General features: G+C 39.1%; 3 protein-coding genes across 10 annotated transcripts; 1 reads left to right on the forward strand and 2 right to left on the reverse strand.

The window, feature by feature from the left end:
* Positions 1 to 594: 594 nt before the first annotated feature.
* Positions 595 to 10027, reverse strand: LOC120267244 (disease resistance protein RPP8-like). The gene is made up of 4 exons (XM_039274929.1): positions 8960 to 10027; positions 8251 to 8793; positions 1816 to 2022; positions 595 to 1737 (listed from the first exon to the last, which is right to left on the reverse strand). Exons 1-4 carry the CDS (start codon positions 10010 to 10012, stop codon positions 811 to 813), a joined length of 2730 nt encoding a protein of 909 aa, XP_039130863.1. The 5' UTR covers positions 10013 to 10027; the 3' UTR covers positions 595 to 810.
* Positions 10028 to 13816: 3789 nt separating this feature from the next.
* On the reverse strand, positions 13817 to 20082 carry LOC120266414. Of its 8 annotated transcripts, none has more exons than XR_005538168.1 (7): positions 19763 to 20082; positions 16039 to 19228; positions 15210 to 15322; positions 14813 to 14821; positions 14682 to 14701; positions 14364 to 14605; positions 13817 to 14226 (listed from the first exon to the last, which is right to left on the reverse strand). XR_005538168.1 is itself a non-coding variant. In XM_039274040.1 (2 exons), the coding sequence occupies exon 2, from the start codon at positions 19138 to 19140 to the stop codon at positions 17302 to 17304; it is 1839 nt and encodes a 612-aa protein (XP_039129974.1). In that variant the 5' UTR covers positions 19141 to 19228; positions 19763 to 20082; the 3' UTR covers positions 16038 to 17301. The 8 variants fall into 8 exon arrangements, 1 of the variants encoding a protein (XP_039129974.1); XR_005538169.1 differs by having other exon boundaries at positions 14364 to 14610; XR_005538166.1 differs by having other exon boundaries at positions 14364 to 14701.
* LOC120266417 (plant UBX domain-containing protein 10-like) lies at positions 14050 to 15994 on the forward strand. Its single transcript, XM_039274041.1, has 4 exons — positions 14050 to 14582; positions 14663 to 14836; positions 14901 to 15023; positions 15110 to 15994. Exons 1-4 carry the CDS (start codon positions 14076 to 14078, stop codon positions 15335 to 15337), a joined length of 1032 nt encoding a protein of 343 aa, XP_039129975.1. The 5' UTR covers positions 14050 to 14075; the 3' UTR covers positions 15338 to 15994.
* Positions 20083 to 21664: the final 1582 nt, after the last annotated feature.

Consider the following 21664-nt stretch of genomic DNA (forward strand, 5'->3'; position numbering starts at 1 on the left):
GTTATGACAAAGAAGATTGAATTGGAGGATTTAAAAAGTATGCAAAACTTGTCTACCATCCTAGATGCTCAAGTGAGGATGATCTAAGTTCATTCAGTCTTGAAGTCCTTGTTTAAATTTATGTTTTGATTGAATATCTTGATGCTTAATGCTTAATTTAGGAGAAAAAAACTGAAGTTCTTTATGAATATGCATGCTTTGTCGGAGACTACATTTGATGTAGACACTGATTTTGGATGTTTGGTCAATTCTTGAGGAAGATTATTCGATCATTTTCTCCCTCTCTGGAGCAATTGAAGCTCTGCAAACCATACATGAATTTAAAACTTAAGTACTCACCAAACACACTATACTGGCTCTTTAAATTGCACTTGCTTAAATCATTATTCTTCATCTTCTCGAGCTTGAGCTATTGCAGTCGCAGGAGTTCTTCCATGTGGTTAAATATGAAGATGCAGATGCTTTAATTGTTTTTTTTTTTTTTAAGTCTTGTTGTAATTTGTTATGAGGTTTTTGAAAAAAAAAATTATGGGATTTTTATTTAAAAACAAAGAAGTTTTCATTTAATTTCTTTGTGTTTATTATGGATATTCAAACTCAAAGGAGAAAATTTTAGCCATTTCCAATTCTATTACATGTTGAGTTACGGTGCAATGCTATATATTAAAAGGAAAAAAAAAACAGAGAGAACTAATGACGTAACTCATTCACACAGAGAGAAGGTACGTGTCGGACCTTATCCCAGTCCTCACCATCATTTTCTTTCAATCTCTGGGTAAACGCATTAGGCATGAATCTCACGTCCAACTCTTATAGACTGGTAATCCTTCCAAGGCCATGAGGGAGCATCACCAACTTGGAACATCTATCAATCATCAATTTTCTAAGCCTGGGCATGGCTTCATCCTCTATTTTCCACTCTTGTAATGAATCCAAACGATAAAATTCTAAGTCCTTCAACTGAGGAAACCCTTTCTCCAAACAAACCATTTTCTTCCCAACAAAAGCATTATTTTTCAGATGAAGAACTTGAAGGTTATCAAGTTTCCCCAACGTTACAAGTGGATCCTCCTTAAGTTTTGAGTTTACTAGCCCCAAATAGATGAGATTTGTCACGAGACATTGAGTAATGACCTCAGGGAGTCTCTCCAATTGTCCATCCAAAAGAAAAACTCGGAGATGCTTATGATGGGAAGATGTAAGTATTGAGGTGGGTATAATCTCATGGTCACTCTTTGCAGTTAACTCCAATTCGAAGAGATTGTTTAGTTTACCAAGAGAGTCTGACAACGCCTTTGCATAATAGTTGCTAACATCAACAATACTCAATTTCCTCAAATTGGTCATCTTATCTAATCCCTTATATAGCCATTTACTTGCTTTAACGATTATAAGAGTCTGGAGATTTGGCAGGTTTTCAACAGAAGAAGGTTGTCCCTTGATAGAACATCTACATGTCAGATGCCTCAGATTGGTTAGTAATTTCAATACTTCACTTGGTAGCTCAATGAAAAAAGACGAATCAGTCTGAATTTTAAGTGTTTGCAAATTGGTGAGTTCACCAATGGAAGATGGAAGTGGCTTGAGTTGTGCAACTCGTACATTCAAGTATCTTAAATGAATCAGCTCTCCTATAGCTTCATGCAAAATTATTGGTACCCCTGGGAGATCTACGACTCTAAGTAGCTTCATGCTGATTAGAATCTGGGGTATTTTCAAAGTAATCTGTAGCTCGGTAATCCTTCACAAAAAAAGAGGAGAACCGCGCCCCCAGGAACCACATATATGCACTTCTTTTTTTTTTCGACATACCTAACAACAGATCGTGTTCAGACGTTGAAACCAATCTGTGGCCAGATTGTAACTAGTCCGATCTGTATCGAAGTACCATACAGTTCGTAGGCTTAGAAAAGAGTCAGTTGGATATTGCCAAGTTATATCCCAACTCTTGTGACCTTGGAGAGCAAGTCGACGAGTTTCTTGCAAATTAATAATATTCCCCTCATTAATATTATTACTGGCCTTAACTTACTTAGTCCCCGCTGAACAAAAGAGTGGCTAACTTTAAGCCGGTTTTCCTGTGAGCGTCTCCTCCCTCTTCCTCTGTGAGAGTTTCTCTCTTCTCCCCGCTTGCCATGGCAAGTGGGGTACCGCTGGCTGGTCTTTCTTCGCAGCAGCCTCCTCGGTCTTGGGCTCAAATCGCCTCTCAAGCCACTCGCACCATTGCTGGATCCCCTCTTTACAACTCTGAGATTTTGGGGAAGATTAAGGCCTCTTCATCACAGTTTGTTCGGGTTGATGATGAGGCGCTTGGCCGAGCTCGTATGAAATTCCAAAACTCCTTGTATGGTAAATTTTTCGGCAAGCCACCGTCATTTGAACAGGTGAAACTGATTCTAATGGCCAAGTGGGCTGATCTCGGTGAGGTTTGTATCTCCGATCTTCCTAATGGGTTCCTATTGATCCGTTGTGGTTCTCACTCGGTCATGCAGGAGCTTCTTCAGGATGGACCTTGGTCTATCAATGGTATAATACTTTAGCTCTCCCCCTGGAAGCCGTTTTTTGAGCCAGCTTTTGCCAAGCTCAATACGGCCGCAATTTGGGTTCATCTTCACAATCTCCCTGTCGACTTTTGGGATGGAGACTCTCTTGAATCTCTTACTGCTCACCTTGGTCCTCTTCTGAAAGTGGATGATCTTACCTTATCTCTGTCCCGGTCTAAGTTTGCTCGTGTTTGTATTGAGATTGATATTTCTAAACCTTTGTGTCGTGGTTTCTGGGTTGGGGATGATGCTCACCGTGTTTTTGTGTTGGTTTTGTATGAAAGGCTTCCCACCTTCTGCTACTCTTGCGGGATGATTGGCCATGGGTCCAGTTCGTGTCCTGGAGTAGCGGTAGCTGGGAATGGCGGGGTCCAGCCACCCCTTCGTTCTCTACGAAGGTCGGAGGTAGGATCCAGCTCGGGTACTGCTGCTCGGACAATGGACTTGGACGACATTGGTCAGGACCCTCCGGCTTCTGAGGTGGTGGCGGAGCCTCCTTCTCTCTCGTCGAAATCCGGTTTTGGGCCCTGGATGCTGGTTGCTCGCCGGCGAGGTCGCGGACGTGGTCGCAGTGATAGGCCTCGTGCTGGTCACGTGAGCACGGACGAGGCAGCTATGCAGCATGCCGATGGGACGGGTGTCAGGGACGCGAGCAATGGGCATACACGTGGCGGCTTCAGAGCGCGTGGGAGAGGCGGTTTCGTGGTCTCGCGTACCCCTCGAGCAACGTTATCTGACCAAGATGTGACCCCACTTGCTGGTGCTGCTCTGCACGAGAACGTTCCAATTGATACTAACACGTTTTCTTTGTCTCGGGACCCTGTAGTTGTCCTTTCGGGAGAACCTCTCTCATCCACTCAGCACGCATCCCCTGACGCACTTGATGGGCAGAACGTTGGGCAGAACGATACCCTGCCCAACTCACCTGCTTCACTCTCGCCTCCTCGGCATCCACACCATAGCATTATCACTGATGGGCAGAGTGTTGATTTGCCCAATGCTCCACATGATCTCTTACTTGGGAAGCATCGCACGAATGATATTCGAAATCGGTCCCCCTCGCCGCCTCCCGTTATTCGTGCTTCCTTTCCACTTGGTTCTTCTCAGGGGTTATGTGAGTCTGATCTTTCTCATGAGATGGCGGTTGATAGGGTCTCGGAGGCTCTTCGGGGAGACCCTCCTGATGCTAGTATTGATGATGAGGAGGGTTCATTGGAGAACGATGATGATGAGATGGGAGACGAGGTGGAACCGGATGATCTTATGACTCTCGGTCAGTGTCAAGCGGAAGCCAGAAGGGATGCTTTAATCCGGAAAGGGTCACAGGTTTCTCTGCCTTCTCTCAAGAAGGGTAGAGTGGATCTGGCAAGAAAGGACCGATAGTCTTGGTTTTTTCCTTTCTTCATGGGTTTTCTCTTACTGTTTATGGTGTTATCGGACTTACTGTTTTGTGTTCTCTTTATCGTGTTTGTTATGATGAATTTGTTTAAAATCATTTGCTGGAATTGCAGGGGCATTTTTGCGAGGGATACCTCTAATCAAGTTCTTAGGTTTATTCGCAAGCACAAGTTGGATATGATTTGCCTTACGGAGACTAGGGCCAATGAGGATCGGGTTAATCGGTTTTGTCGGTGTCTTCCTGTTTCGTGGGATTGGTCTGCTATTCTTGCCGATGGTTTTTCAGAGGGCATCCTAGTTGCTTGGCGGAAGGTTATTGGTAGGGTTTCTCCGATTGCTATTTCTCGGAGAGCACTTCACCTGATCATTTCTCCGAATCAATTTGGTAACTGTATCATTTCAGTTATTTATAACTCAGTGCACTTTCATTCTCAATGTTCTTTGTGGAATGAGCTTTCTAGGTTCTCTTCCATTGGAATCCCTTGGCTCGTTATTGGAGATTTTAACACTATTTGTTCTAGTGATGAGCATAGGGGTGGTTCTTTTTATTATTATGCTCGCAAGGCTCGTTATTTCGTTAACTTTATTGAGAGTACTAACCTTCTGGATTTACAGTTTATTGGTCCTAGATTCACTTGGTGTAATAAGCAAGCTGGTACTGCTCGACGCTGGGCTCGGTTGGATAGAGGGTTGATCAATTTGGATTGGTCTTCTCGTTGTCGCTCAACCAGTCTTCAGCATCTCCCGAAGGTTTTCTCTGATCATGCTCCCCTTTTGGTAACTGTTAATCTTTCCAATAGTCATATTCGTAGTCCCTTTCGCTTTAATAATTATTGGTTGGATTATGTTGGTTGTCATAGTGCTGTTCGCAGGGCTTGGGCTTTCTCCCCTAATGGTACTCCTATGCATGCTTTTACTCACTTGCTTTTTAGATCGCGTGCTAATATTCTTAATTGGTGTAAAGAGGGCTTGACTAATCTTGATATGGATATTAAGAATACTGAGTCCATTATTTCTTCTCTAGAAATGTTTGTTGCCTTTGATGATGGTACGCAGGGTCTTCTAGAGGAGATGTATGCCAAATATGCAATGCTGGAAAAGCATAACACCAACAAATGGGCCCAGCGTGCACACCTGGCCTGGGTTTGTGACGGGGATACCAACTCTAAATTTTTCCATAATGCTACTCGTATTCGCAGGCACATCAACCAGATCACTCAGGTAAAGGATGTTAGTGGTAATTTATTTACAGAGAGGTCGGGTATTGAGAATGCTTTTTTGAATTTTTATTCTCGATTGTGGACTGGTTCAACTATTGATTCCTTTGCTGATATTATGAGTGCTATCCCTAATGATCTCCCACAGCTCTCGGATATGGATTGTGATTTCCTCATTCGTGAGGTTACCCCTAAGGAAGTTAGATTGTTTGTTTTTGAGCTTCCTTTGGGTAAATGTCCTAGTCCGGATGGATTTAATGCTGAGTTTTATCGTTTTTTCTGGGCTGATATTGAAGATAGTTTGTTTGAGGTTGTTAATTTTTTCTTCACCAATTCTATTATGCCTAATTCTTGGGGGAAATCCTATATAGCCCTGATTCCTAAGAAAGACAGTCCTATGTCTGTTACTGATTACAGACCAATATCTCTGTGCAATGTGTGTTTTAAGATTATTTCTAAAATCTTGGCCAATCGTTTGAAGCTTGTTCTCCCTAATCTTATTGGTAGAGAACAAGCGGGCTTTGTTTCGGGTCGTTGTCCCTTCGATAATATTATTGCTTTGCAAGAAGTTGCCCATACGATTGAAACTGATTGTAGAAACCCCCCTAGGATGTTAATCAAAATAGATATCGAGAAGGCTTATGATACAATCCATTGGAGTGCAATTCTTGCTACTCTTTCCAAAATGAATTTCCCTCCTATTTGGATCTCTTGGATAGAAGCTTGTATTTCGTCCACCTCATTTTCCTTTCTTATCAATGGGCAGCCTACCCCTTGGATTAGATCTTCCAGGGGTATCAGACAGGGTGATCCTATCTCTTCTTATCTCTTCATTCTTGTTTCTCAAAATCTCACCACTATCCTGAATTTTGCTCTAGCTAATGACTTTGTCCCAGGTTTTGATATGCGGATTCGCAGTAACTTTAATCATCTTATGTTTGCTGACGATTTAGTCATTATTACTCAAATGTCTCGTAAGGCAGCTAGATCTATCAAGATTTGTCTAGACTTCTATGGCAAAATTTCTGGACAGGTCCCTAATGTTTCTAAATCTGCTATCTATTATCCAACCTGGGCTAATAAGCGGGTGGCTAGTCGTATTTGTTCTATCCTTAACTTCTCGGCTGCTACATTTCCGCTAAGATATCTAGGGATTCTTATCTCTCCCAAGCGCTTGGCTAAATCCACTTTTGCTGTTCTTATTGATAACATTAAAAACCGATGCTCTCGGTGGGTTCACTCTAAATTGTCACCTGCAGCCAAGACTGTGCTCATCAATACCTCACTTCTGTCCCTTCCTCTCTACTATATGTCTGTCTATCCGATATATGACTCTATCCTTTTAGAGATCCATAGGATTGTTAGGAGGTTCTTTTGGAGTAGGAGTAGCAATGGAAAGGGCATCCATGCTGTTGCTTGGAATGATCTTACTATTTCTAAGACTGAGGGGGGTCTTGCAATCAGAAATCTTACTCTTGCAAAGCATTCCTTGATGGCTAAAAATGTTTTTAAGTATCTTAATTGTGACAATTGTCTTTGGGTTGATATTCTGCTCCTTAAGTATGGCATGCTTAACTTATGGAGGGACTCCATCCCTTCTGGTTGCTCCTGGTTCTTTAGGGGTCTCTGCTATACAGCTATCAAAGTTAATCCTAGCTTAAGAATTAACTCTGTTAATCCTGATCAGACCTCTCTTTACAATCATCCATGGTGCTCTGAGGTTCCTCTCTCGCTGTGTCCTACCTATTTCAATGTTAATTTAAATTTGGACTCTCTTGGAGTCTCTGACTTTTGTAGTAATGGGTCCTGGGATTTAGACAAGCTTGGGCTGTTATTTGGTGATTGGTTGGACTGCTTTATTTCTAAGCTGGGTGTCATTGACTCTAATGGCAATAATCATTGGGTTTGGTCCTCTAAATCAGTGAATCAAAGCACTTCAGCTATTGTATATCAGTATCTTAATAGCTCTTCTTGTTGGATTGATGGTTGGCCGGGTTGGAAAAGGATCTGGGATTTAAATGTGGCTCCTCGGGTCCAACATTTCTTGTGGCTAGCTTTTAAGGGAAGGGTTAGTACTTATGATTATCTTTATTCCATTAATCTGAGTCCCAGGAATTTGTGTGCCATGTGTAATTTAATGCATGAATCAATTGAGCATCTCTTATACTCGTGCAATTTGGCTCAAGCTGTTTGGGGTCATGTTTGCAGTAAGCTTAATATTCCAAATCTCTTTTCTGGGGGTTTTTGTTCTGGCGAATGGCTCATCTGTGATTTACTGTCTCCATTTGCTAAGGCAGTCATCGCTTCTGCAGCTTGGTTTTTGTGGAAGAATAGATGTGATAAAATCTTCAGGAGCTGTTCTATCTCTAGCTTGGCCATTGTCTCCCGGGCTTTCTCCCATGCAAGGGACTTCTCCTTTGCCCATGCTGATAAATTTGGAACCCGGTTAATTCTTAACAATTTTTCTTTCAGGGATGGACTTTTCCTTTTCGTGGTCAGCCAATGGATTGAGGCATCAAAGGTAGGGAATGTGGGTTTCTATTGTGTCTCTTCTAATCTCTCTGTGGTGTTGGCAGGTGCTGGTCCAGTGCAGGCAAGGAATGCTGAGGATGCTGATCTACAGGCGATCATCACTGCTCTTCAGGTCTCTGTGGATGCTGGATTATCTCTCACGCACTGCTTCATCACGAGCCCAGGTTCCAGCAGGATCATTTCGCAGCGATCTACACCTGACTACAGGCTTCGGACTTGGATTAATAGCATCAACTCCATACTTCAAGGGGCTAGCTGTCCTTCCATACATCTCATTCCCAAGTCTTGGGCTTCACCAGCTTACAAGCTCGCATCCTTGGCCTCCAATTTGCATTTGCTCACGTTATTTTTCCAGGGTCGTGAGTTGCCGCGTTGGGTTATGAAAGCTTTTTGCAGTGAAGGTTTTATTTTTTAAGTTTTTGTTGTTTTGGTTGAGTCCTTGTATTTCATTTGAGTATTGTTTTATTTTGTTTTGGTTGTACTAATGAACTCTTTGTAATTTTTCCCCCCTATTAATAAAATAAGCTCACCGAGCTCTTCTCTAAAATATTATTACTGGCCTTAGTAACAAGGAGAAAGTTCGTACCTTTGGCTTCAGAGATTGCCAAGTCAAGAAGAAGATCATGGATTCGACAATAAGTGATAACTCCCAATACATTTCTATCCTCCACTTGAATCAGACTCCTATGCACCAACTCCTCCAAGTATTCCTCTGCGACTTCCTCCATTGTTTCTTCACCTCTGGCTTCTATAAACCCCTCTGCTATCCACATTAGCCTCACATTTTGGGCAGTGATGGAATAATCTTCAGGGAACATAACAAAGTAGAGAAAGCAGGGCTTCATGTAGTAGGGAAGATGGTGGTAGCTAAGAGCTAATATTTTTGAGATTTGGTCTTCACCTTCTCTTAGTTGCCAACTCACACTCTTGAGCAACTTTCTCCATTCCTCTTCAGATAGCTCTTTCCTCAATGCCAGACCTCTTAATGCCAGCTTACTGTGCTTTGTTGGAATTGCCTTCTTGCAGAACAACTCCCAACTCTCTTCTTCTCCCAAGAACTTGAGACCCACGATTTCACTGCATTCCTCGGCTTTGGATGTCGCCTGCGGTCCACTTAGCTTCATTCGGTCTCAACTTCTCCACATTAAACCTTTTTCTTTTCGGCCACGACCTTCCTCGCTGGATCATGAAGGCCTTTACTGATGATGGGTTCCTCTTCTAATTGAATTGTCTTGTTATTTTGCTGTGTCTGTATCTGTTTTTGTGAACCTTCTCATTGCTCTGTTTTCTCTTTGGTTTTAATTCATTAGCCCTTGAGGTTCTTTTTAAAAAAAAAAAAAAAGGAGGGCTCTGCCTATCTGCATGCAATGCAACATCTCTATTACGAGTAGTTAGCAACACCTTACTTCCATTCAGCATCTCTGCAGGCAGCACCTCTTTGATATTATCCCAAGCTCCTCGGGTCCATATATCATCAATCACCACCAAGTATCTCCTTTCTTTCAAGTGCTCATAAACCATCTTTTTCAGCTCCTCATCAGTGGACTCATTCATCCTCACTTTACCAACTACCATGAGTTGATTAGCTATGGACTCCACAAGCTGTCGATCTCTATAAGATTGAGAGACATAGACCCATGCATGAGCAACAAAGTGCTGTTTGATCCAGGGGTTAGAGAAAACCTTCTTGGCAAGAGTGGTCTTGCCTAAGCCTCCCATGCCCACGATTGATATCACAGCACGCCAACCTTCATCCTCCGCCAGCAATAGTTGTTCCAATGCCTTGACATCCTCATCAAAGCCAATGACATCAACTTCCTCCACAACCAGAGTCTGCTTCCAGCTCAAAGGCAGTCTTGTGTTATTGGACGTCAATGAGCCTGAAGAAGTAGCTCCAATGCTTTGGATGCCATACTTGAATCGGTTAGCAGAGATCTCCTCAGTTTTCCTCTTGACCTCGCCAATCTTATTGCCCAGATCATGGAGGATTGTTATTCCACAAGGATGACAAGCATATGTTGTCAACCAAGAGAAGCATAAGCATCCATGGGATCCTCGACGGTGTTGATGAATCTTGAATATGTACGTGTCGATGACATCCTCGGCGTCATAAGAAACGTCTCGCACCTGGTTCACCCAAATCTTGACTCTCTCGTTGCCTTCTAGGATACAAACATCAGCATCCTTGAGGAAGGCTTGAATCCATTGGAACTCATCACGGAGGGATCTCAATTCTCCATCTACTCCTTGCAGGAAATTCACTTCATTGATCAGAAGTTCCCCTAGTTTTCTGACAACAATTGAGACTATGCTTTGCGCCATCTCACAAATTAATGAGGTTTTTATTTTAGGGAAAGAGCTCAGGGAGCTAATTTATTGAAAAAAAGGAGAATACACAGAGTTAAGGATTACAAAGGCTATAGAAAAAACAAAACAAAGAGACAGACGAACAAAAACTCCAAAGACTAAACATACAGTTAATCAAAAGAAAAGCCAGCATCCATGAAGATCTTCATGATCCGAGCGAGGAGATCACGACCCGGTTAAGAAGAGGTTGAGGCTTTGAGAGGTAGCACCGAGACCGCAAAGAGCCACAGAGGGATTATTCCAGCACCTTGGAATCTCAAGGATAGAGGGATTCAAAACAAGCCTAAGAAGGTTGTTGAGCACGGAGATAGCATCGAGAAACGCCAAGTGGATGGATTGTCTGCTGCTGTGAAGTAATTGGGCAATGATCCAATGGCGGTGAAGCGGTGATCGATGTTCAGTGTCTATCCACGGCGGTGGAGAGGGACGATATCCAAAGCAAAGATTGCAGATTCAAGGAAAGATTCAGTACTGAAAGACCGGTTTCTGCACAAATGACGAGCATGAGTAGAGGTTGAAAAAGAAGAAACCAAGGTGACCAACCATATTGGCACAATTCCAGCTAAAAATCAAAAAGAGGAAGAGGCCATCAGCCCAAAGTGAAGTTGTTGAGGAGAAGCCGATCGCCACTCGAGGGGTGCGTTTTCTCGTAGAAATTCACTGCACATGGGCAATAGCCTTGCGAACCGGGAAGAGGGTAATTGGGTCCGGTATGGATGAAGATAGCATCACACCGGCTTTCCATAGAAACCGAGATAGTGGCGACAATTATAGAAATGGAATACAAAGAGAGGTTATAATCAGTAATCCAAGCTCCTCGAAGAAAAAGCAGATCGGGGAAAAAGATAAGTTTATGTTTAAAGTGAAACTCAAAAATAGTCCATACCGATGGGCTTTACAACAACCCACGAAAAAAAGATGATCGTGATTCAAGCTCAAGGTTGCATAAGATACAAAGGGTTCGGGGCCAAGGTTGATACTATGGAGGTAATCGATGGTAGAAACTCTACCATGGAGCAAAAAGCCAAATGAAGTGCTTAGCTCATGGAGCTACATGGAGACGCCTGGACTTTTAGACCAACCAGCCCAGTTCTCAGTGTAATGATCATTACAGTTAAGATGATGATAAACAGCAGTAGAGATTTTCAAATTTGAGGATTTAGGAAGCCAAACCCAAATGTTGTTGCAGGAGTAGTCAATTTCCCTGAGATTAGAAGCCATGGAGGAAAAATTATCTCCGAAGAGGAGTCTGAGAAGATAGTTATCCCATTGCCCATTCACGCTAACTTTCGGACAAAGTAATATCGTTAAGATCAGCTGAGACATTCAAAAAGGTTGGTTTGAAGGCAATGGGAATATCAAAAAAATCCAAGGATCAAAAAAAGAAAGGAGGTCCGCATTGGATTAAGGGATTTGATCCAAAGGTTGGGCTTTAGAATACCCTGCAGCTTTTACAAATACTTCTAAAAACCCAAGAACACCTGGGAGGGATATGATCATTCCAGAAATTAATGCAACCATACTTGTGACGAGCAATGGAGACCCAGAAAACTTTATCCGCATTAAGGTAGGAGAACACATTCTTGGCCATAAGAGAATGTTTAACATGTGCAAGATTTCGAAAGCCAAGGCCCCCCTCAGACTTGTGATCAGTGAGATAACACCAGGCAACAGCATGGATGCCCTTTCCATTGCCCCCTTTAAACCAAAAGAAATCCCTGACAATTTTTGAAATTTCCTGAAGAACAGAATCAGGAATGGGATAAGCTGAGAGGTAATAAGTCGGGATTGAAAGAATGGAGGAATTAATAAGAACTGACTTGGCCGCAGCAGAGAGCATAAGAGTTTTCCATCTGGTACACAAGCCACGGATCTTATCCACCATAGGTTTGAAGGAAAGGGCACAAATCTTTTTAGGAGAAATCAAAATACCCAGATAAGTAAGAGGAAATGATGTATGAGGAATTTTCAGAATGGAACATATGCTATTTATAACTCTACGATTGAACCAGGTTGGAAAGAAAATTTGTGATTTAGTGTGATTGGAGCATTGGCCAGTGAGGCGAGAGTAAATTGAGAGGCAGAGATTAATGTTGCGAGCAGCAGATCGAGTGGCTTTAGTAATCAGGATAAGGTCATCGGCAAACATGAGATGTTTTAGGTTGTGATGAGTTTTCAAACATGCAGGGAACACAGAGCTCTCCGCTTGACATCATCATTGTTAACTTGAAAAGGGTGAGCAAACACAGGTAGTCAGTCAACGGACTAGAGAAACATTCAAGGTGTTGCTAGAGTCATTCACATCCATTTATTGGTAGTACCTGGATTACTGGCAAGGGTATGAATGGTCTTCTCTACTAAATGCACAACGAAATATCATTTGCCATTCTCAATAGTTTTTTTTTTTTTTTAATGTGACAAATGTCTTCAAGTTCTAATGCAATATTACAACTGAAGGTGACACACAAGTTGGACATGGTCATACTTGTGACGATGATCCTCAGCGTTTGGTTTCTGTGTAAGAAGTGAGCACCCAATTTGGTTATTTTTAGGTGATAAATGTGTCTAAAGTGTATTGCATGTGATTATAAATAAATGAGAATACAACCCTTTCTTTTCTTTTTTTTTTTGTGCGTATATCTTTTAAGATGCTACAATGTATTACTTATTTTGAGTGTGTGAACATAATAAATATGATTGTTGCGGATATCTCAATAAGTTAAATAACATTGATTTATGATGCATGGTGGTAAATATTAAAAAATAAATCATGTTAAAATGTTTGTGGAAACTAATTATTTATGACTGAAGCAAATTGTGACAATCATTTTGAGCATACTTTTTTTAATATATGAAACCAAAAATAACAAATTTTAATTAATTAATTGAGTAAAAAAATAAATAATTTAATAGGAATTATCATAAATATTGCTTCTTAATGTAATATTACATTAAGGTTACATTCAAGATCACAAATGAAAACAATGAGAAGATGGAAAACAGTGTTTTTCCTTATGTTTATGAAATTAAAATCCAATCATTATAGATCCACAAGTAACATGCAATTTTCGTAGCCCGGCAAATTGGCGGTTTGAGCAGGAGCTTTCTGACATCTTACAATTACTTCAAATCGCGGGAAATCCCTCCATGATCAACATTCCTTCTCGTTGGAACGGCCCAGCTTCTGCCCTCGCCATCTTTGCTGGGTCCAATCTCCACAGTCTGAATCTCTACTTGTCTAGCCGTGACCTGCCGAGGTGGATTATGAAGTCGTTCTGAGCATGACTTTGGTTTCTAATTTTCCTTGTCTTCTTGTTGTAGTTTGCTTCTCTTTTGTTGTTTTTCTTTCCACTTTGTGTTGTAATATTTGAACTCTTTGTATCTTTCTTTATTTTAATAAATTCAGCTATCTGAGCTCTTTCCCAAAACATGCAATTTTAAATTCATTTTATTTTTCTTATTTAATAAGAATTTAGGAGTCAACCGACAATCATACCATATCGGTATGATTTTATACCATATCATTACACAACCTCTTGTTTCCAGATAAAAACCAATCATGCAAAAATTTGTATTAACTATTACAATTCATCACATACAAATAAAGATTGAGAGAAATGTGATATCCTCTACATAAAAAGAGGAGTAATACGTATAAATGATTATAATAAATTTGATGAACAGAAAAAAGAGTTGCAAAGAACAAAGATGCTTCAAAGTTCAATGACAAAAATATTAAATAGAGCTAACAAAATGGTCTTACCAAAACATATGAACTAGAGAGCAAGAAAAGAAAAGGCCAAATGATCCTCTTCTTGAGTTTGCTTCCTTGCTTGATGCCATACTCCCTCTAGAACAACATCAAATACTAAACTCTTAAACATTTTGGTTATTCCTTTCTTTAGAAACAAAATGAAAGGAATAAAGCAATTCAATGAGGTATGGTAATTAACAGTAAAAGAATACTGATTTATTTTCGAAACTCATAAACTCGCAATTGTTCCTCTCCAAGATCAAGATGACAGCAATGGAGAACATGGGTAGTTTCATTCGCCGAATTGTTGGACTCCCTCTGAACATATTAGATGGGATATCAAGAGCATTAGGTCATGGCATTCCAAGAAGAAACGCTCGGCCTCCGCAGCTCCAGCAGCCTCAAGATGAAATCCCTATTGTCACAGAGGAATGGCTCTTCTTAAACCTCTTTGAACAACAGTATGGAAGTGTTCATCCATTCTTTTATGCAACTCGGTTAATGGAAGCTCTGAAGATGGCAAAAGACGAGTCGAAGTTTGTTTTCATTTACCTTCATGCGCCGGAAGAGACTGGCACTGATCCATTCTGCTGCAACACTCTCCGATCGCAGCTGGTCATAGAGTTTCTGGATGCAAACTTTGTGTCTTGGGGTGCAGTTGCAAACAGAGGCGAAGGTTTTGAGATGGCCTTCGCATTAAGAGCATCCAGCTTTCCCTTCTGCGCTGTCATTGCTCCCGCCTCCTGTAAAACGATTGCTGTTCTGCAACAGGTATTGATTCTTGTTCTTCATGACTTCGCTTAATTCATAAAGAAGAGAGCTTCTGGTTACCATTAGTGAAAATTATACAGATAGAAGGACCGGTATCACCTGAAGAACTGCTGGAGATCCTGCAGAGAACCATGGAAGAACAAGGTTCAGCTTTCAGGGCCTTAAGAGAAGCAGAAGACGAAACTTTGAGAAGAGACCGCCAACTCCGAGAAGAACAGGATGCAGCTTACCTTGAATCCCTTAAGAAGGACAAGGTAATCACCATTATAAGATGAAAACAAACATCAGGAAGTGATTGACAACACCAATTGTTTGCAGGAGAAAGATAGAGCTTGGGAACCTAAAAGGAAAGCACCCGCTTTGAAGAAATCAAGTGTCAAACAAAAAGAAGTCACCAAGGACACTCAAAGTACTGCAGTTTCAAGGAAGACGCACACCAAAGTAATCAACATATGCAGCATTTTAGATCAATTTAAATTTTCTGAGAACTAAACTAATGGTCCTGACAAAGAGAATTGGCTTTGCAGATACTAGTGCGATTCCCAAATGGGGAAAGGAGAGAGCAGAGCTTCCCTAAAACAGACAAAATACATTCTATATACAAGTACATAGACTCGCTAGACATACCTGGTATTGGTGGTTATCAACTGATATCTAGCTTCCCCAGAAAAGTTTACGGCCATGAACAACTGGAAATGACTCTTGAAGAAGCAGGTCTTCATCCAAATACTGCTTTGTTCCTGGAGCTCATATGAAAGCCATCACCACCACACAAAATGATCATCAGCAAAATATAACACTGTTAAAGTATATCAGCCTTTGCTTTAAATTTAATAAAATAATACACCACATGCTTCTCCATGGATATTATCATTTTCTCATTTTGAAGATAAACAGTAAGTGTTATTGATTATATAAATTAGTAGTGTGGGGTACAAACTGATGATTTTTATTTCACAAAAAGAACCATTAAAAGAGATCTGCCTATAAATTTGACGTTTTGCTTCTTGATGTCTTTAGTCCTTGCATATTTTCCATAGACAATAAGAACAAGAAATTTTGAAACATACATGGTACACTGGTCTTAATACAACACAGTTTCAACCACCAAAGAATAACAAACCTTCAATTATAAAGAATGCATTTCTTGGTGAGAAAATATAAAGTACTGCTTTAAACAAATGCACAGAAAGCCAGCGATTAATCTAAACTTATCTATAAGGCAGAAATCTACATCCATTCATGTAGGAATTCATTATTCAAATTCTCGAAGCCAAACAGAAATTCAGAGTCATTTTTCTCTTTTGTAAATTTCCTCAGATCTGATCTCAAAACTTGTGATAGTAGACTTAATCAAGAACAGAGTCTTCTCATTAGCAGTTAATAAAATAAAAAAAAAACAAAACAAATTACACAAGCAGGTACAAAACAATGAAAATTGATGCCAGTTGATCACCTGATGATGTTCACAGCTGACTTGGCAATGACATGGCAAGTGCTCGATCACAACCAAATATCAGATTTCATCTGCATCCATGAGCAAGTGGTATCACAAAGAATGAATAAGTAAATGATGGTGAAAGGTCATAACAAGCTGTGCATACTATTATTTCTTGTCTGCTCAGGAAGAGAATGAATAGGTCACATAAGAAAAGAATCACATATGAGATCGAAAAGTATGGAACATGCACATACCTTGAAATGATCGTCAAAACATGCAGGTTTCAGTTGCCATCTAAATCTTTCTTACAAGTAAATGAAACTTCTTTTCTAATTCTCTGGTTTGAGTTTCAAGTTTTCAGTTTAAAAGCATCTGAACTCTGAAGTTGTATAAATATGTGTGTGTGTGTGTTTTTTCCCACCATATCAGCAAAATGCATTGAGATCAATATATCAAAATATATCCATGAGCATGATTTGGCAAGGTAGGCTGGCAAAACGATTGAGTAAATCAAGGTCACTTCCAACATATAAGATGGATTCAAAACAAAATGAATTCGTTTGAATTTACTCAACTGCATCTTTGGTCATCAATCATGATAAACATAACTCTAACACTATATATATATATATGTATTTTTTCCATCATAACAGTAAAATACATTGATAGATATTTGCAGATATATGCATTAGCATAATTTGCAGAGTTAGGCTGGCAAAACAATTAAGTTAATCAAGGTCACTTACTACACATAAGATGGATTCAAGAAAAAATAAATTTGTTTGAATTTACTCAACTGCATCTGCAGTCATCAATCATGATAAACATAACTCTAAAGCTATATGTATGTATTTTTTTTTCCATCATATCAGTAAAATACATTGATCAATATATGCAGATATATGCATTAGCATGATTTGCAGAGGTAGGCTGGCAAAACAATTGAGTTAATGAAGGTCACTTACTACACATAAGATGGATTCATGACAAAATACAGCTCATCCTCATACAGAAAGGGATGGCCTGCCAAAAGGAATTAGGTATATGTATGAAACTATTACATGAAACAACCACAATTATAGGGTTGTCTTTCTCATGTAACCATGATCAACTAGGAATTTGGAATTTTGCAAGATCTATCATTTTACCACTTCACTAAGAAATGCAGCAACCAAATTAGGTGTCTAGTGGGGTTCTGACATCAAAAGAAGGCTAAGATCAACACAACCCCACACAAACAGAAACATCATGCAGGAATGGTGTTGTTCAAACGTTCGTTCAAGTGGACGGAGATCCACGCTGCAGCCCGTTTAGCATTCCTTGCTTGAATTTAGCATTGTAATCACCAAAGCCCTTTACTTTGATCTTTAATGGTTTTGTCTTCTCGGTCGGCCGACAATCTGTTGTACTCAGCACCATTGACTCTGAATTAGCAATCACCACAGGCTGCTTGAGAGAATCAACAGTGTTGAGCTTGACATGAGGTTTCTTTCTCTTGTATGTGATTGGAAAAACATGAACTTCTTTCGGGACCCCTGAAATCGTCTGGCGGAAGGATGTTTCAAATTCATTGATTTTATCTATGTGATTGTGTTCTGAGTCTTCTGACTCATCGGGAGACATGGGGAAAACATGATGCTTGTCAGAGCCAACAGAAGAAACCCTCGAAATTGTTTCAGAGACCATTTGAGGCACAGGTCTTATTTGCCTTCTTCCTTGATGCTCAAGTGGAAATGAGCATGGCTCCACAGGACTTCCATAGTAACCCTTAGTTAGATCACCAGGTTTCAGCCAAAGATTTTCACCATTGCCATACTCTCCAACCATTCCACTATCATTAGAGTACATTCTCAAATTTTGGTTAAGGTTCAACGGAAAGTCATCTTGTATCTCAGCAGCACTATGCGCCCTCACATCATTTAAAATCTTCATCTTTCTTTTGGAGATCTGGGTACCCATGTAAGGAAAATTATCCCTCTGCTTACTTTGTACAACATCAGGTAGATCAGGACTCCTATAAATTTTTACATCCCGACCAGTCTGATGTAGAAGAGGCAACTCATTATTGAAGTTCTCCGGCTTGCAATCAAAAGCAAACTGCTGCCGAGGAAATTTAGGTTCAGGTAAACTTGACACTTCAGCAGAGGTAAGTTCAGGTAGCAGAGGCAATGCTGTAAGTCTTTCTGGTAGCACAGAAGGATTCTGTTTGGGTTTTATTTTCAAAACACCTTTCGGCGGCTGCCTGCATGATCCCCAAGGGTCACCAGGCAATGGCTGCACAACATGATTTTGCTTTGAAAGAATTTCAACGGGCTTGATTTTCAGGACCCCCTTTGCCTTCAACTTTGTGTTCACTCCTAAATCACTTACAGTATTGGGAGCAATGAAATGACCTACTCCCTCTTTATCTAAGTATTTGGGTTTCTTCCGCAATGGAATGCTCGCCACCATTTTGTCAGCCTTAAAGGGAAACTCCTCATCAGATGGTACTGCATTGAGATCAACTAAAAGCCGAGGTTTGCTGGTTTTCAAACTGTTCCAAATGTTAATCCTTTCCTCAACACTACCATTGGGTGCACGATCCCTCCATGTATTTTTCATGTCCACAAACTTCTGAGACATCCGCTCATGATACGATCTTAGAGAATGATAGTACTTGTGCCTCATTAACAACTGCAGAACTTCTCTAAATTGAGTCACTTTCGGAGAATAATATCCTCCCTTTAGTCTTTGAAACAGTTCTTCCAATGGACTGCCAAAGAACAAATTGTCACCCCGAAGCAAGTCCTGCATCGTCAGCCAAAACGTCTCCTGGTCCATATCTGGTAGATAAGCTGCAAGTGAGAACCTTTCTTCTTCTGTTAAACAAGAATTCCAAGTCTCTAAAGAGAGTACATCTTTCAAGTTTGACAAATCATAAAGATCATACGGAACACTGCAAGTCTGATCTCCAACCATGGCAAGCTCACAGCCCACTTCGGCAAACTCATCATCATCAGAATCATTCCGTGAATCCTTTTCAAGAAGTAATCTCTCTCGTTGCAAAAGAACATCACCAGCTCGTTGCAACTGACTATCACTACCTGGCCCCCGATGCCTGACTTTTACTATGCCCATTGCGCAAGGGGGCCGACACAAACTTCAATCAATCATGCAAGAACAAGGAGCTTCAAACGTAAACTCTTGCAACCCAAAAACAAAATGCCTGCAAAGTAATAGCAAGAACAAAACAAAGCACATAAACAAACCATGAACACCACCCAACATATAAACCTCTATAACAATAATTCACACATAATTCATTTCCAGCAGAAGAAAAACATGAAAGAGAACAATAAGCTTGCGATTACTGAGTAGAACAAAGAGGCAAAACTAGCAAGTTTGCTTCTTCATCATCATCACAAACACATAATCAAAAACAGTAGAAAAACAAAACCCCAAAGATCAATCAACCTTTAGCAACCACCATCCCCAAATGCAAATCCAAGACACACAAAACCCTCAGATCGATAGAATCAAAACAACAAACAACAAGAATACACACAACAAGATCAAAGCTCACAAAATAGAGGCAAAAGCTAAAGCACCGCCAACCTAAAATCAAGATGGCCATCAAAAACCCAATGAAACAAAAAAAAAAAAAAAAAGCCCTAATTTTTCCTGCTAATCAACTCCTCTTTTCCAACAGAACGCATGCAAAATCCCAAATTGAGCACAAATTGGAAGATATTGAACTCACCTGGCAATGAAATGAGGAGTTCTGGATCCAGAAAACACTTCATTCTCTCCAAAGTTTGCTTTTTCAAGTGTCCAACTGAAGCTTTACCAGAAGAAGAGAATTATAAAAAAGCAAAGAGTGAACAGTAGAACAGACCATGGCAATGTGTTTTTGTCTGTGGTCAGTGTTTGAGAATGAGTGTCAATGGAGTCCAACTTTGCAAAAATTAACTTCTCTCTCAAATTTTGTGATCAATTTGCTGGCAATTGATTTTTCCATCACAAACAAACATGGAATTGGTACTGCTCCACTCACTCTATATTCATTGTATTAATGCTCTCCCTTCACAATCCAATCAAACATTTTTGGATCTACAAGAAAGTTAGAGAGAGAAAAGTGTTTTGCACTAATTAATATTCTTACAAATTAAATTAAATTAAATTTTTTCCCCCATTTTTGTAATTTTATATATTGTCAGTCTATTCATAACTATGAACTTGAGAGTAACAGAGTTGTGTATTTCTTTTAAAAAAAATTAAAAATTAAAAATTAGAGAATTTAAGTTGTAAATTTTATTTTAGATTTTTTTTTTCTTTCTTTCTTAAATGCAAAGAAATCATTGAGCATTTAATGTGTTAGGGAACTGCTTAATGTGATGGCATTTCTATCTTTATATGGTTCACAAAAAGATTAATGTACTTCAAGGGTTTTTAGGTGCGGTATTAATTTTGTAATTAAATTAATATTTAATTTAAGTTTGTCAAATCTTGCATATATTAATTAGGTTTAGATTTAAATATTAAAGAATAATTAGTAATAATAATTAAGTAAAACCTGAAAGATGTGAAACATGTTTAGGCTAATTAGCTTCTCATTTTCAACTTAATATCCAAATCATGCAAAATAAAAAAAAAAAATTTACTTATAGAGTTCGATTGAATGAAGAAAATTAAATATTTTATATTACCTCTATAATTTGAATTATTATTATATGCATATACAACTTTTTAAAAATAAACGGTTGAGGTTACTAATCTTGCCAATAATTGTTGTATTTAAAAAAAATATTTATAAAATAAATGATAACCACAAGTTTAATAAATATCTATACATTTATCTTACATTGGTTTTAGGGTTTGGTCTTCGGTTTTTTTCCGAACAAACATTTTTTAAAATAGATTTGGTATTAATAAACTCTGAGTGATTGGTTGAAGCTGTTATTAAAAAAAAAAAATCTAATTTAATTTTTTTTTTTTACAATAAAAAAAAGTTTTATAAAAAAAAATCCAATTTCTCTGTAGTTATTGGAAAAGTTCAATTACAATACTGTATGCATGGGAACTTTAAGTGCAATGAACCACTATTTAATATAATTTTTCTATTGTCATGTTTATTAAATGACTAAAAACTATTCTTGGATAAGGTCATTTATCCAATGAATCCAAATGCAATTATAATGTGATTGAACTTAGTTTAAATAAATAATTATTTACTCTAGTTCGTCTTACATGTTGTCACACTGTTTTCTCCATTAAAAACATATGAAATATCTAATTTAAATATTATATATTATATATTCACGCACACGCACACATAGCATATGAACTTTTCTCTTTATTCTGTGGTTGATATTGACATTGTGACTAGCTCACGGCCTAATGACAAGTAAACCAATCATTTAAGCCCAAACTTCAAAAGGAATAACATTCTTTAAATCCATTTGAATCTTTTTTTGAAGCCCAAATTATAAGCCCACAAGTTTTGACAAGTCTCTTGAGTACCATTCATCTATTTATATGTGTTTTATTTATTTATTTAGATATTAATCATTTTCAGAATCTCTATTTAACATAAATTTAGCCGAAATAACATGTAGAACATAATTTGAATAATTATTTTATTCAAATTTTTAACTAGTTTTTA

Source organism: Dioscorea cayenensis, chromosome 8 (assembly GCF_009730915.1).
Source record: "Dioscorea cayenensis subsp. rotundata cultivar TDr96_F1 chromosome 8, TDr96_F1_v2_PseudoChromosome.rev07_lg8_w22 25.fasta, whole genome shotgun sequence".
Lineage (NCBI taxonomy): Eukaryota > Viridiplantae > Streptophyta > Magnoliopsida > Dioscoreales > Dioscoreaceae > Dioscorea > Dioscorea cayenensis.

Bases quoted from the DNA above. Each gene is read 5' to 3' on its own strand.
- LOC120267244 (XM_039274929.1), bottom strand. From the start codon at position 10,012: ATGGCGCAAAGCATAGTCTCAATTGTTGTCAGAAAACTAGGGGAACTT. The intron at 8,794-8,959 runs GTTCACAAAAAC...AGTGGACCGCAG, and splicing joins GAAAACAGAGCAATGAGAAG to GCGACATCCAAAGCCGAGGA. The intron at 2,023-8,250 runs GCCAGTAATAAT...AAGTAAGTTAAG, and splicing joins ACTTTCTCCTTGTTACTAAG to GCCAGTAATAATATTAATGA.
- LOC120266417 (XM_039274041.1), top strand. From the start codon at position 14,076: ATGACAGCAATGGAGAACATGGGTAGTTTCATTCGCCGAATTGTTGGA. The intron at 14,837-14,900 runs GTAATCACCATT...AATTGTTTGCAG, and splicing joins AATCCCTTAAGAAGGACAAG to GAGAAAGATAGAGCTTGGGA. The intron at 15,024-15,109 runs GTAATCAACATA...TTGGCTTTGCAG, and splicing joins CAAGGAAGACGCACACCAAA to ATACTAGTGCGATTCCCAAA.
- LOC120266414 (XM_039274040.1), bottom strand. From the start codon at position 19,140: ATGGGCATAGTAAAAGTCAGGCATCGGGGGCCAGGTAGTGATAGTCAG.